The sequence below is a fragment of the Prionailurus viverrinus genome, chromosome A1, assembly GCF_022837055.1.
Source record: "Prionailurus viverrinus isolate Anna chromosome A1, UM_Priviv_1.0, whole genome shotgun sequence".
In the NCBI taxonomy this organism is placed as follows: domain Eukaryota; kingdom Metazoa; phylum Chordata; class Mammalia; order Carnivora; family Felidae; genus Prionailurus; species Prionailurus viverrinus.
This window is the reverse complement of record NC_062561.1, coordinates 196,391,617-196,406,309: the sequence shown is the minus strand read 5'-3', so window position 1 is coordinate 196,406,309 and position 14,693 is coordinate 196,391,617. Positions and strand designations below refer to the sequence as shown.

General features: G+C 38.7%; 1 protein-coding gene across 4 annotated transcripts in view; it reads left to right on the top strand.

Annotated features, from left to right (window-relative positions):
- The window catches only part of G3BP1 (G3BP stress granule assembly factor 1), a 36,584-nt gene that overhangs the window by 13,237 nt on the left and 8,654 nt on the right, over positions 1–14,693 (top strand). For all 4 annotated transcript variants that reach the window (XM_047848985.1, XM_047848993.1, XM_047849001.1 and 1 more), the window contains 9 exons: positions 3,280–3,361; positions 3,825–3,998; positions 5,753–5,843; positions 7,237–7,330; positions 9,453–9,654; positions 10,905–11,006; positions 11,629–11,740; positions 11,947–12,075; positions 12,747–12,856. In XM_047848985.1, coding sequence (XP_047704941.1) covers positions 3,280–3,361; positions 3,825–3,998; positions 5,753–5,843; positions 7,237–7,330; positions 9,453–9,654; positions 10,905–11,006; positions 11,629–11,740; positions 11,947–12,075; positions 12,747–12,856 — 1,096 coding nt within the window. The remainder of the gene's footprint in view (positions 1–3,279; positions 3,362–3,824; positions 3,999–5,752; positions 5,844–7,236; positions 7,331–9,452; positions 9,655–10,904; positions 11,007–11,628; positions 11,741–11,946; positions 12,076–12,746; positions 12,857–14,693) is intronic.

Here is a 14,693-nt window from a genome sequence, read left to right as displayed (position 1 = left end):
TCAACATTTTGCTAATTCTCACAATATTTCAAACTTTTTCATTATTATATTTTTTAATGGTAATCTGTGATCAGTGACCTTTGTTGGTACTATTATAATTGTTTTATGGCATATGCCTACGCATGTAAGACCATGAACTTAATGTTCAATAAATGCTGTATGTCTTCTGACTCTTACACTGACTCGTTCCCCATCTCTCTCCCTGTTTTTGGGCCTTCTATTCTCTGAGACTTAGTGGTATTCAAATTAGGCCAGTTAACTTAACCCTACAATGGCTTTAATTAGGTATTAAGTGGAAGGAAGAGTCACTTGTCTGTCCCTTCACATCAAAAGCCATAAGTAGCTTGGTAGGGAATGTTGAAAGCTGAGATAGGCCAAAAGCTAGGCCTCTTGGCCTATTAGCTAAATTGTGAGTAAAAAGGAAACGTTTTTGAAATGAAAAGTGCTACTCCAGTGAACACATGCATGATAAGAAAGCAGAACAGCCTTATTGTGGATATGAGGAACTTTGAGTAGTGGGATGGAAGGTCAAATAAGCCACAACATTCCTTTAATCCAAAGCCTGATCAGAGTAAGGACCTAACTCTTCAATTCTATGAAAGCTGAGAGAGGTGAGGAAACCACAGAAGAAGAGTTTGAAGCTAGTACAAGTTAGTTGATGAGGTTTCAGGAAAGAAGCTGTTTTCGTAACATCAAAGTACAAGGTGAAGCAGCAAGTGCTGATGTAGAAGCTGCAGCAAGCCATCCAGAAAATCTAGATAAGGTAGGTGGTGAAGGTGGCTACACTGACAATAATAGATTTTCAGTGTAGATGAAACAACTTTATATTGGACGTGATTCATGGGAAGATGTCAAAATATCAAGATGAACAGGAGTTGAGAAGAAGATCCCAGTCCTCGTGGATGACTTTGAGGGGTTCAGGACTTCAGAGGAGGAAGTCACTGCAGGTGTGGTGGAAATATAAAGAGAACTAGAATTAGAAGTGGAGGCTGAAGATGTGACTGAGTTGCTCCAGTCTCATGATAAAATGTTAACAGATAAGGAGTTGCTTCTTAAAGATGAGCAAAGATAGTGTTTTTTAAAATGTTTTAATTAAAAAAATTATTTTATGTTTATTCATTATTGAGAGATAGAGCATGAGCATGGGGGGGGGGGGGGGGTGGGCAGAGAGAGGAGGAGACACAGAACCCGAAGCAGGCTCCAGGTTCCGAGCTGTCCGCACAGAGCCCGATGTGGGGCTTGAACTCACCAGCTGTGAGATCATGACCTGAGCTGAAGTCGGACGCTTAACTGACTGAGCCACCCAGGCGCCCCAGAAGTGTTTTTTTTTTTTAAGATGGAATCTACTGCTGAAGATGCTGTGAAGATTGTTGGGAGTAACAACAAAAAAGAATATTACATAGACTTGAGTTGATGAAGCAGTGGCTCTCAGGATTTGAGAGGATTGACTCCAATTTCGAAAGTAGTTCCACTGTGGGTAAAATGCTGTCAAACAGTATCACACACTACAGAAAATCCTTAGTGAAAGGAAAAGTTAATTGGTGGAAGAAACTTCATTGTTGTCTTAACTTGAAGAAATTGGCACAGCCACCCCAGTTTTCTGCAACCACCACCCTGGTCAGCAGCCATCCATCAAGGCAAGACCCTCCACCAATAGACAGATTAGGACTCCCTGAAAGTGCAGATGATGGTTAGCATTTTTTTTTTTTTTTTTAAGCAACAAAGTGTTTTTTAATTAAGGTATGTACATTGCTTGCATTGCTTACATTGTAGTAGAAATACTGTTGCACGTTTAATAGACAAAGGTGTAGTGTAAACATAATTTTTATATGCACTGGAAAACCAAAAAGCCTATTTGACTCCATTTATTGCAATATTCTCTTTATTGCACTGATCTGGAACCAAACTCTGATATCTCTGATGTTTACCTGTAATGAAAAGTGGATTAGCCAGCATTGAACTGATGCACTGGCAGATGTGTAGCCTTTTAATAACTTTAAAATTTGCAGGGTAGACTTAGGGTACCTGTGGGCCCAAAACTGTCCTATTTGAGGGGCCAGAGAGGGACAGAACAGGATGTAGAATGATATGTATGGGTTCATTTGTGACAAATTGCATATCTGTAGGTAGTATAGGTAGCAAGAAATTCTTTTTAATTTGAAAAAAATTTTTTTAATATTTATTAATTTTGAGAGAGAAAGCACAAGCAGGGGAGGGGCAGAGAAAGACAGACAGAATCCCAAGCAGGCTTGGTACCATCAGTGCAGAGCCCGATGGGGGCTCAAACGCAAGAATTGTGAGATCTGACCTGAGCAGAGATCAAGAGTCAGATGCTTAACTGACTGAGCCACCCAGGCGCCCTGAAATTCTTTTTTTTTTTTTTTTAAGTTTATTTATTTTGAGAAAGAAGATGTGAGTGAGCAGGGGAAGGGCAGAGAGAGAGAGAAATCCCAAGGAAGCCCTAGACTATCCGTGCAGATGTGGGGCTCAAACCCATGAACCGTGAGATCATGATCTGAGCCGAAATCAAGAGTACGATGCTCAACTGACTGAGCCACCCAGGCGCCCCAGTTATCAAGAAATTCTAATAGCAGTTATTTCTGGGTTGGGGCACTTTTTGGGGTATCTTTGTGTCTGCATCTGGCTTTCCTGATCCAGTATTTTTTTTTTCCCCTTGATCCAGTGTTACAATGAAAAAACAAAGCAATTGAGGATATAGATGAATTCAAGCTATGGGGAATTAAAGTCTGAAGCTCTTAATGCATCAGCAAGAATTGTTAAAAATTACTCTTAAACCTCACCTGCAGGAGTTACTGGTTTTGTTTTTGTTGTTAAATTACTGATTTTTTAATGGAATCCCCTCACATGCATTCTCAGATATAAAAGGTTTAGACTTTGTAAGCTTACGGGATAGTGTAGATGTCCTCATCTGTATTAAAGCTGCCTGTTTTCTTCTTGAGTGAAAACAGGAACTTGTTTTCTTCTAAGTAGCCTTCCTGACATGAACTACAAGATCTTTCCCAACACAATCATCCTACTCTGAAATCTGGAGCTTATGACTTGTAAAGTGTTCTGCCTCATTGACCAAATCTATTTCTATTCAGCAAATGTTGAGTGACATGTAGGGAGTAGATCTATGATTGTATACAAAAATGAAAAAGAAAAACACCTTGTTTCCAAGATTCTGCCAGTGAGGCAAATAGATACCAAACATGAAAAATAAATATCAAGGCTTAGGATGCTTGCACCTGACAAGTAAATTATCTCTCTGTTTTACAGATTTTATGGAAAGAACTCTTCTTATGTCCACGGGGGATTGGATTCAAATGGAAAGCCAGCAGATGCGGTTTATGGACAGAAAGTAAGCATCCCAAGCTTTGTGTAGGCTGTTACACAGCTAGAAAATAACCCATATTGAGGCAGGTACATACGTAACAGATTTGCTGATATTTAAAGACGAAGTTTTTCAATTTCTTTTTAGCAGTTTTGGTGTTCAGTACCTATTTGGTAAAGCCATTGAAAAGCTTAGGGTGTCAGATTTCCTTATTTTGAATAATTTGTTCTGAAAATTTTCTGTTAGGAGGTAATTGGTTTTAGCACAGGGATCATTCTCATTTACTGTAAACCTTTTTTAGGTATGTCAATTCAGGACAGTTTTAAAAAGCTCAAGGCGGTCACTGGGGATATCCTGTTCTAAGGCAAATTAGGGTCTGTGTAGTTTGTAATTTAAATGTGCAGATTATCTCTACTTGTGTTGTATTAAAAACTTGTTTTTGTTGGAGATTGTAAATTTTAAGTCATTAACTCTTCCCTTGATTCTTTAGGAAATCCATAGGAAAGTCATGTCACAAAACTTTACCAATTGCCACACTAAGATTCGCCATGTTGATGCTCATGCCACTCTGAATGATGGGGTGGTGGTCCAGGTGATGGGGTTGCTCTCCAATAACAACCAGGCTTTGAGGAGATTCATGCAGACATTTGTCCTTGCTCCTGAGGTATGAAGAAACAAACCATGAAAGGTTGTACAAATCTTTTTAGAAAGTATTTATTTTGAAATTTCAAGCTTACAGAAAAGTTGTAATAATAGTACAATACCTCATACATACTCCTTACCTAGAGCCATTGCCAACACTTGCCTGTACATTAGTAATGCTTTTTCTATTTACCTGTCATTTTAATTCAAAACCATTTATAAGTAGGTTGGAGACATCATGCCTAGTCATCCTCAGATACTTCAGTGAGCATTTTTCCTAAGCATAAGGAATACTCTTTCTTAACTACAGTACCATTATCTATTTGTTTGTTTTTGGCAGGGGGAGCACTTTATAACTTTTGTGGCACAAGATGTTTCAGGTTCATTTGATATTCTCCTTGCTCCAGCCCTAGTCCTAGCCCCAGCCCCAGTTCTAGAATCTGCTGTTTCTTCAGGGAGCCCTGTTTCTTTTCCTGCTTATCATGAAAGGAGCCACAGGTTTATGTTGAAGAGTTTGCACTTGTACTGTCTTCCTGACTGGTGCACACTGAACAAAGTCAGGAAGCCTATCTGCATACGCATGTGGAAGTGGCTCAATAGGGACCTGCTGATTAGATGTTTTCTTTAGCATTACCCTTAAGATAGTTTTCTGTTCAGGGAGCCTGGGTAGCTCAGTTGGTTAAGTTCCGACTCTTGATTTTGGCTTAGGTCATGATCTCATGGTTCATGGGTTTGAGCCCTGTGTTGGGCTTCCACGTTCAGCGTGGAGGCTGCTTGGAATATTCTCTCTTTCTCTCTCTCTGTCCCCCATAAATAAATGAATGAAAATGAATGAATGAATGAATGAATAAAAGATAATTTTCTGTTCAGAAATAATGAATCTAAAACCCCTGTCATCTTACTGTTTGAATAATAACTCAGTTGTCTTTTTGAGAAATTAACGTGTTTCATTTTAGTCATGAGTTTTAGAGGATGGCTTAGATTATCTGTAGTATAAAACTTGATGAATTTCTAACTATACAGAGTCATGGGATATGATTAAGAATTATTTTAAGTTTGCTTAAATTTCCTTTTCCTATTAAAAAGGAAGAATCTAACGTTACCTTATATAATGCATTGTTATATGAACTGTCTCATTTAATATCCAAAGCTCCTGTGTAGATAGGAGATGTGATATCCCCCCCCCCCTTTTTTTTTAAATGTAGATGAAGAGACAGTGTTGGAGCTTGAATAGTTAATGACATAGTTGGATTTATACTCTGGTGTGGTCTTCTAGGCAGACCTTTTCAGCTGTAGCACTGTTGAGTGTTTATATCAATATTCTTGGATACAGATTTAAGGAATTTTAAGTACGTGCTGCAGTTGGTAAAAGTAGTTACTGTTCAAATTTGAGGTGGTGACATGTTATGTACTTTACCAGTATTTGGCTGTCCATCTGGTGGTATTTTAAGGGAGCAATATATTTGAGTGTAGTTTTTAATGGCTATAATGCAGAGCAGGGTTTTTCATTCTTGGTGTTAGTAACATTTTGGACCAGATAATTCTTTGTTGTGGCTGGCCATTCTGTGCATTGTAGGATGTTCAGCAGCATTCCTGCCCTCTACTCAAGCAATAGCTTTCAGTTGCACTCTCCCATGTGAAAACTGAAGTATCTTCAGACATTGCCAGATGTGTCTGGGTGGTGCAATATTGCTCTTAGTAGAGAACCATTGGTGTAGGGTGATTTGGCTTTTGGTGAAGATCTGAATAAATGAAAAGTTTTTGTTGGCATTGCAGGGCTCTGTTGCAAATAAGTTCTACGTTCACAATGATATCTTCAGATACCAAGATGAGGTCTTTGGTGGCTTTGTCACTGAGCCTCAGGAGGGTAAGTTACTTGTCTAAATTTTTTTTTTGATGGCATCAGGTTGACCTGAAGAGAGTATGGGTTTCTTGAGTGTGTTTATTATACTCTGTATTCTTTATTAACAACTTCTAATTGTCAAGACGGGAATGTCTGAGTTTTTAACCTACTCGAATCTAACAGGTCAGCCTGCTTCACGGAAGACCTAAAACTCCAAAGTCAGTAGTAGGTAATTACTCACTGCAACAATGGTAGATCTCATGAACTGCACGACACCTGCATTGTAGCAGGGTGCATTGCAAGAGTAGAACCTTAAGTTCAAGGATCAAAATCTTTTACAATAGGGAGTAAGTGCCTACCCTTTGCTCTGGAGGGAGATGCTTTTCTGAGGCTGCTGTATAAATATTTCTAAAGGATAGTCTGGAGCAAAAGGTAGCCATTGCCTTAGTTGTAAGATGTGCAGAAGAAACATGAGAGACACCTGAAGAATGGTCTCTAAACACTAATAATAATTAGTATATCAGTACTTCTTATATGGCTGAAATAAAAATTTAAGTACTGTATATTTACTGTATAATACAACTGCCTTATAGATAAGTACTTTAAGTACTGTTCTCATTTTATAGATGAGGCCACTGAGACACAGAGCAGTAATTTGCCTGATGTTGTATATAGCTAGTTACGTGGGAGAGCCTGCATTGGATTATGGGCCTCAAAATGACCTCAGATTCCATGTTCTTATTCTTAACCCAGCCACTACATTAGCCTTAATTCTGTCCTTACACTTTTCCCATGATTTTACCAAACTTCTGTGTTTTATTTACTTTCTATATATATGTTTTTATTTCATTTTTTCTCTTAAACTTTTTGTTTAAATTCCAGTTAACATGCAGTGTAATATTAATTTCATGTGTACACTGTAGTGATTCCACACTTCCGTATAACGTTAGGTGCTCAGTACAAGTGTACCCCTTAATCCCCATCACCTATTTAACTCATCCCCCCACTCACTACTTTTTTGATGGTGATGAACACTGTAAAAATGAATATAATGTTGACCTTTGAACAATATGAGTGTTGGGGTGCTAACCCCCCCCCAGTCAAAAATCTGCATAGAACTTTAGACTCTCTATAACTACTAATAGCCTACTGTTGACTGGAAACTACTGATAACATAAGTTGATTAACATGTATTTTGTATGTTAAATGTATTATGTGCTGTATTCTTAAAGTAAGCTAGAGAAAAGGAAATGTTATTAAAATCATAAGGAAGAGAAAATTCATTTACAGTACTGTACTGTATTTAATGAGAAAAATCTACATATAAGTGGACCCACACAGTTGAAACCTGTCTTGTTTAAGGGTCAGTTGTATTTGAGAATTAAGCACAAATTACTTTGTTTCTTTACTCATTTAGAATCTGAGGAAGAGGTAGAGGAACCTGAAGAAAGACAGCAGACACCTGAGGTAGTACCTGATGAATCTGGAACTTTCTATGATCAGACTGTCAGGTAAGAAAAACTTTATCTGTCCAGACCTGCATGAGAATTTGGGTTGTCTAGTCTTTCCCTTTGTTGGAGAGCAGTCGTATATTCTCAGAATTATCTCTGAAAATAACTAATTTCCTAAAAGAAAGGTTTTGCTTTTGGTATCTCTGAGCTAACAAAAATGTTATAACTTGTTTTAATTCCTATTGCACAATGAGAACTTACTTAAATAGTATCCATCAGTTGCTTTTTGGTTTCATTTTTTTCTTGGCCATAAGTGAAAAATAGATTTTGGGATTATTTGTTTCCTCCAAGATTTTATTTAATTTTTTTTAAATTCTTTTTTTTTTTTTTTTTTTTTTTTTTTGAGAGGGAGAGAGAGAGCATAAGCTCAGGGGTCAGGGTGCAGAGAGAGAGGGAGAGAATCCCAAGCAGGTTCCATGCTGTCTGCACAGAGCCCAATGTGGGGCTTGAACCCAGGAACCCTGAGATCATGACCTGAGTTGAAGTCAAGTTGGACGTTTAACTAACTGAGCCACCCAGGTGCCCCTCAAAGATTTTATTTTTAAGTAAATTTCCATACCCATCATGGGGCTGGAACTCACAACCTCTGTCAGGAGTCTCATGCTTTACCAACTGAGACAGACAGGTGCCCCTGATTTGGGGGATTTCTTATCAAGTGTTTAACACATCAAGGCATTGCATTAAGTGCTTTGTGGGGAATAAATATATTCAAGGACTTATTTAGAGATCAAGCATAAATTGATAGAAATTCAGACATGAATTAAATAATTTCATTAACTCAGACACTAAATATGTGACTATATCTTAAACTTTTTAAAATCTGCAACGGAACAGAAATATGATAGGAATAGAAATATTTACTTGTCATCTGATATGAAACTCTTAGTACTTAGTGCTTAAAGGATGTTTTCGTGTTTCTCCAGGTGTGGTGACAAACTAACCACATTACTCACCTGGGTTGCAAGTTGAAAAAGATCTGTTGTCCCACCACAAACCTGCCAGATTAGAATTTCAGGGGGAAATCATTTGCAGCATTAACAAACATTCCTTGTGATTTTTCTGGAAGGTTTAAGAAGAAGTCTTCTGAATCATAACTTCTTTCCCGAGAATTACTGGTGTGATTTTTTTTTTTTTAAGTTCTGAGAGGTTTTTTTTGATGTTAAAAACCGCGTAATACAAATTTTACCTTGTTAACCATTTTTTTTTTTAATTTTTTTTTCCAACGTTTTTTTTTTATTTTTATTTTTGGGACAGAGAGAGACAGAGCATGAACGGGGGAGGGGCAGAGAGAGAGGGAGACACAGAATCAGAAACAGGCTCCAGGCTCTGAGCCATCATCAGCCCAGAGCCCGACGCGGGGCTCGAACTCCCGGACCGCGAGATCGTGACCTGGCTGAAGTCGGACGCTTAACCGACTGCGCCACCCAGGCGCCCCTTGTTAACCATTTTTAAGTGCACTGTGTAGTAATATTTGTTTTTTCCTTTTTAAAGTTTGTTTATTTTGACAGTGCAAGCCAGGTAGGGATAGAGAGAGAGAGAGAGAGAGAGAGAGAGAGAGAGAGAGAGAGAGAGAGAGAGAATGAATGAATGAATCCCAAGCAGGGTCCACTCTGTGAGCACGGAGCCCCATGCCGGGCTCAAAGCCACGAGATCATGACCTGAGCTGAAATCAAGAGTGGGACGCTTAATTGACTGAGCCACCCAGGCGCCGCCCCAGAGTAGTAATGTTAACTATATGCAAATATTTGTACAACAGGTCTCTAGAACTTTTCATCTTGCAAAAGTAAAACTGTAACCTTTGAACAACTCTTTTCCCCTTCCCCACAAGCTGTTAGTCTTTTTGTATGTGTGGTTAGCTAAGTGAATTGTGATAGTTTCAGGATTGTAACAAACCACGATTTGGTTCATTTTGATCTGTTTTTGATGTATTTGCTTAGGAGAATTTAGCAAATCTGATTTGCTCATTGAATCCTTTTCTAAGGAGTTGTCTTGTTTTAATACTCAGATCTTTTTTTGGAGACAGGGAGCTATTTTTTGGTTCAGGTCTCTATAGTTAATAAATACTTGGGAGTTTCTTGCTAAATCAGTGGAGGCAGAATGATGTTTCTCAAATTTTCCAAAGCAATGATTTGGAAGAACATTTAGAGGAACCTGTTGCTGAACCAGAGCCTGATCCTGAACCAGAACCGGAACAAGAACCTGTTTCTGAAATCCAAGAGGAAAAGTCTGAGCCAGTGTTGGAAGAAACTGCTCCTGAGGATGCCCAGAAGAGTTCTTCCCCAGCACCTGCAGACATAGCACAGACAGTACAGGAAGACCTGAGGGTATGTAGTATGTCTTCCTTCTTCCTGTTTCTAGGTGATTTTTAAAAACCTCTCTTCCTTTATAGTACTGTTTGGTGGACTTTATGGGTATGTTTTCATTTGTTCAGGGAAACTTACTACCTAATGAGCCATACCTCAGATAGGAATTAAGACGCATACTGTTTTCTGAAAGTAATTCTCCTCCCCACCCAAGGAAACTTGAATACTTTTAGACCAGAAATTTCAGGTGCTCTTTTATCACCATATCAACAACCTCACATTTTTTAAATATTTTGTTTCAAAATAATGCTTGTTAAAAACAAGTGATAATGTACCTTTTAAAAATATATCATGGCACAACAGACTTTTTCCTGCTTTTTTCTGACTCTAATTGAGGATAACTTTACAGTAGAAGTAGAAACAAATTGCCAAACTACAGCCACTTTTCTAATTAGAATACTTGATTTCAAAGTTCAAAGCTTTTCTGTTACTCCTGAGGCATTTCAGGGTGATGTTAACTGGGATCACAGAACATTTACATTTGGTGTTCTGTGAAGGAATGTGTTTTGTGCTGTATTTATGGGGTCAGGATTCTTAAGGTTCTTTCTTACATCATTTATTTAATAGTTCAAGCATCTCTGCTGGTCATTGTTTTGGGTGTGGGAGATATTGGTAAAACAGGTAGGGTTCTTGGTCTCTCTCTAGAGGGCAGTGATTAGGTGAGTAGGAAATGACTTGAGCTTGCAGGGAGAAAAGTAGGTTGGCTGGATTGAGAAGGAATGACTAGTTAGGTGACTGCTATTGTAGCCCTGGAGAGAAATCTTGACACCTGGGATTAAGGTTGTGGCAGTGAAGGTAGTTAAGCCGTAAATAGTAAGAATTGGGAAGTTTGATACGGATTGAAAAGGTGTTCAAGAGAATTCTAAAGTTGATGTAACAGGGTTGATGTTTGTACCATTAATTGGGAGAATCCTAGAAGGAAGCTTGTTTTGAAGGAGAGAGAATTTTCTTTGATTCACAAACCTGAAATTGAGTGAAAGTAGCTTCTTAGACCTTAAACCTTTTCTTACTTTGCTGATACTTGATGACTAGTCCTAGGGGATTTTAAAACTAAATTTGTAAGTCGGGGAAGAAAAGGAATCTCAAGATACTTAACAAACAACATCCTACCTAGTATGAAAATGTGACGCATATATTATGTACAAGAAATTAAGGACTAATAGCTTTTATATTATTTTGAAAGGGGTAATCAAGTAATGTTGTTCCCTTAGACATTTTCTTGGGCATCTGTGACCAGTAAGAACCTTCCACCCAGTGGAGCTGTTCCGGTTACTGGGATACCACCTCACGTTGTTAAAGTACCAGCTTCGCAGGTGGGTTTCTAAGCTTGTATATTGGGCACTTTTGCTTGTATTTCATGTAATGTGGTTCACATAGGTTTGGAGAATGTGGGTACTGGTACACAGAGCAGAGAAGAGTACAGGGTGGTTTTTAATAATTTCCTTTTTTGGAGAGTTGTCAGTTTTTATTTTTATTTTTATTAAAACAATTTTTTTTTTAATGTTTAATTAGTTTCAAGAGAGAAAGAGAGGGAGACACAGAATCTGAAGTAGGCCCAGGCTCTGAGCTGTCAGCACAGAGTCCGATGCAGGGCTTGAACTCATGAACTGTGAGATCATGATCTGAGCCAAAGTTGGACGCTGAAAGTTTATTTTGAGAGAGAGATAGTACAAGTTGGGGAGAGGCAGAGAGAGAGGGTGAGAGAGAGAATCTCAAGCAGGCTCCACATTGCCAGCACAGAGCCCAACGTGCGGCTCAAACCCACAAAGCCGTGAGATCATGACCTGAAACCAAGAGTCGGACGCTTAACCGACTCAGCCACCCAGGCACCCCTGTCATTTTCTCTTTAAACCTTATTGTTAGCTAAGAAACTTTACAGGAAAAAAGGTAAGCTTGCTTTCTTTTTACACAGAGGTTAACTTACAATTTTTTCAGCCTCGTCCGGAGTCTAAGCCTGAATCTCAGATTCCACCGCAGAGGCCTCAGAGGGATCAAAGAGTGCGAGAACAACGAATAAATATTCCTCCCCAGAGGGGACCTAGACCAAGTAAGAGCTCAGAAGGGTGACTTCTCTGGTTTGGGGGATTTTGAGGTGAGAGCTTGTTCTTTAGGGGTGGTTGATATTTTCTACTTTAAAAATAAATTATGGGGCTGATGGAATTACCTGTGTTTGGGGGTGGAGAAAAAAAATCATTGAAATAGCCACTGAAAATGTCTTTCTCTTTCATTGCTGCTGTTTTTTGTTTTCTTAAGTCCGTGAGGCTGGTGAGCAAGGTGACGTTGAACCCCGAAGAATTGTGAGACACCCTGATAGTCACCAACTTTTCATTGGCAATCTGCCACATGAAGTGGATAAATCGGAACTTAAAGATTTTTTTCAAAGTAAGTTCCTGAGTTTTTAAAAAAAAATTTTTTTTTTTAACGTTTATTCATTTTTGAGACAGAGAGAGACAGAGCATGAATGGGGGAAGGTCAGAGAGAAAGGGAGACACAGAATCCGAAACAGGCTCCAGGCTCTGAGCTGTCAGCACAGAGCCCGATGCGGGGCTCGAACTTATGGACCGCGAGATCATGACCTGAGCTGAAGTTGGATGCCCAACGGACTGAGCCACCCAGGCGCTCCTAAGTTCCTGAGTTTTAAGTGCTAGATTTACCTAATACATCTATCTGTTGAGATTTAAACACTAGATTCATTCATCTAAGTGAATTACATATGTAATTTTAAGTTTTCTAGTGGTTATTTTATTTAATTTTTTTTACTGGTTACATTTTAAAAGGTAAAAAGAAACTGGATAATTTAATTTTAATATTTGATTTAACCCAGTGTGTCAAAAACATCAACGTGTAAAAATAAGAGCTGTTTTACGTTTTTCCATATTAAGTCTTTGAAGTCCAGTGTGTATTAGACTTACGGCACTTCTTATTTTGGACTAGCCACATTACAAGCGGTCTGTAGCCCCATGTTGACTAGCGGCTGTCATTGATTAGTGTGTGTATAATATTTAAAGGAAATGTTCTAAGATGTTACTTGAGAGTCTTTGTTTCCTTTGCAGGTTATGGGAATGTGGTGGAGCTACGCATTAACAGTGGCGGGAAATTACCCAATTTTGGTTTTGTTGTGTTTGATGATTCTGAGCCTGTTCAGAAGGTCCTTAGCAACAGGGTAAGCAGTTTTTCATCTTTTTTTTTTTTTTTTTTTATAAGTATAACTTGGATCTTTGAATATATTCGTTTTACAAATATCTCTTACATGGAAAGTACAATTTATTCCAACATGTTTTGGTAGTATGTTCCATTGTGATGGGCCATTATTGTTAAAAGACTTGCCTGGGAGTTGAGAGTAACAAAACTTCTGTCTAAATAACTTTATTTTTGAGTTGAATGATGAGAATGAGATAACTAATAGTTACCAGTGCACTGAAATTTATGCAGATTTCTTTCCTTGGTGATTTTTGGTTTAGGAGATGAAATGCAGTGTTGCTTTTAACTAAGATAACTTAAGAGCCAATTTTCCCGGGGCAGATGTGTAGGTTTGGAGTCACCCAGCCTGGACCAATTTTATTAACAGTACTTCTTCCTACAGGTACTTTCTAATAATAGAGGGATTTGGTAGATTTGGAATCTTACTACTGTGTGGTTCTTAAGAAACCCTTCCCGGGGCGCCTGGGTGGCTCAGTCGGTTAAGCGTCCGACTTCGGCTCAGGTCATGATCTCACGGTCCGTGAGTTCGAGCCCCGCGTCGGGCTCTGTGCTGACAGCTCAGAGCCTAGAGCCTGTTTCGGATTCTGTGTCTCCCTCTCTCTCTGACCCTCCCCCGTTCATGCTCTGTCTCTCTCTGTCTCAAAAATAAATAAATGTTAAAAAAAATTAAAAAAAAAAAAAAGAATAAAGAAAAAAAAGAAAACAAACAAACAAAAAAGAAACCCTTCCCTTCCTCCACATCTTTCATTAGCACAAAACACTTTCTGTAATAGTAGTAGAGAACAAAAGTATAAATACTGTTAATTTATTGTGATGGGTGTGGGATTTAAAAAAATCTCACTTAAAAAAAAATTGAGGTGAAATTCATATAACATAAAGTTAATCATTTTAAGTTTGAGAGAGTGCCGGAGGGAGAAGGGCAGAGAGAAAGGGGGAGAGAGCATCCCAAGCAGGGTACCTGCTCGAAGCCATGAACCCTGAGAGATCATGACCTGAGCCTAAGTCAAGAGTCGGACACTTATCTGACTGAGCCACCCAGGCCTCCCATTATTGTAAAGTATAAAAATTAATGGCTTGTAATACATGATGCGCAGTCATCACCTGTCTGTCTACAAAGCATTTGCATCAAAAGTTGCCCACAACAACTCATCTTTCATTCAGTCTCTGCAGATTGAAACTACACATTGTCTTAACCATGTAATAAAAATCTTGTAGGTCATTATTTCCCAGAGGTTCTGTAGAACTTCTGATGTTCTTCAGAATGTTGATTGTTATACTGTCCAGTTTACTGTTGTGGTCATAACATTAAGTGAGCCTTAATCTGCAAATGTGTATTTAATCTTTCAAACTATTTCACCAGTATTTTTATGATGCATCTCCTGCAAAAACACTTAGAAGTAAGGAGAGAACAGTGGCTTTTCTTAGCATAGGCACAGAATACTGAACCTAGAAATGTCCCAGAGGTCTCGTGCAGAAATCCATAATTCAGCATGCAAAAGGTCCAGTGCACCTTTGTGGTGCAGCCTTGAATTCATCCTTAGAGGTTAGGATACTCCCAGTGGGCCAAAAGAGGTCAGACCTGATAACTGGCTTTTTAGTTAATTGTCCAAGGTAAGGGGGGTTTGTTTCATTTAATGCACATGGATAAGCCATGGCATCTTTATGCATAAGAACTTTTTGAAATTTTCTCAGAGGCTGTATGTCTGAGACCTTTTTCTCATTCAAATTGCTTCTACCCTTGTGATAACTACCCAGAGATGTCTTCAGTCACTGCCTTTTAAAACCTCTCCAACTTCTCT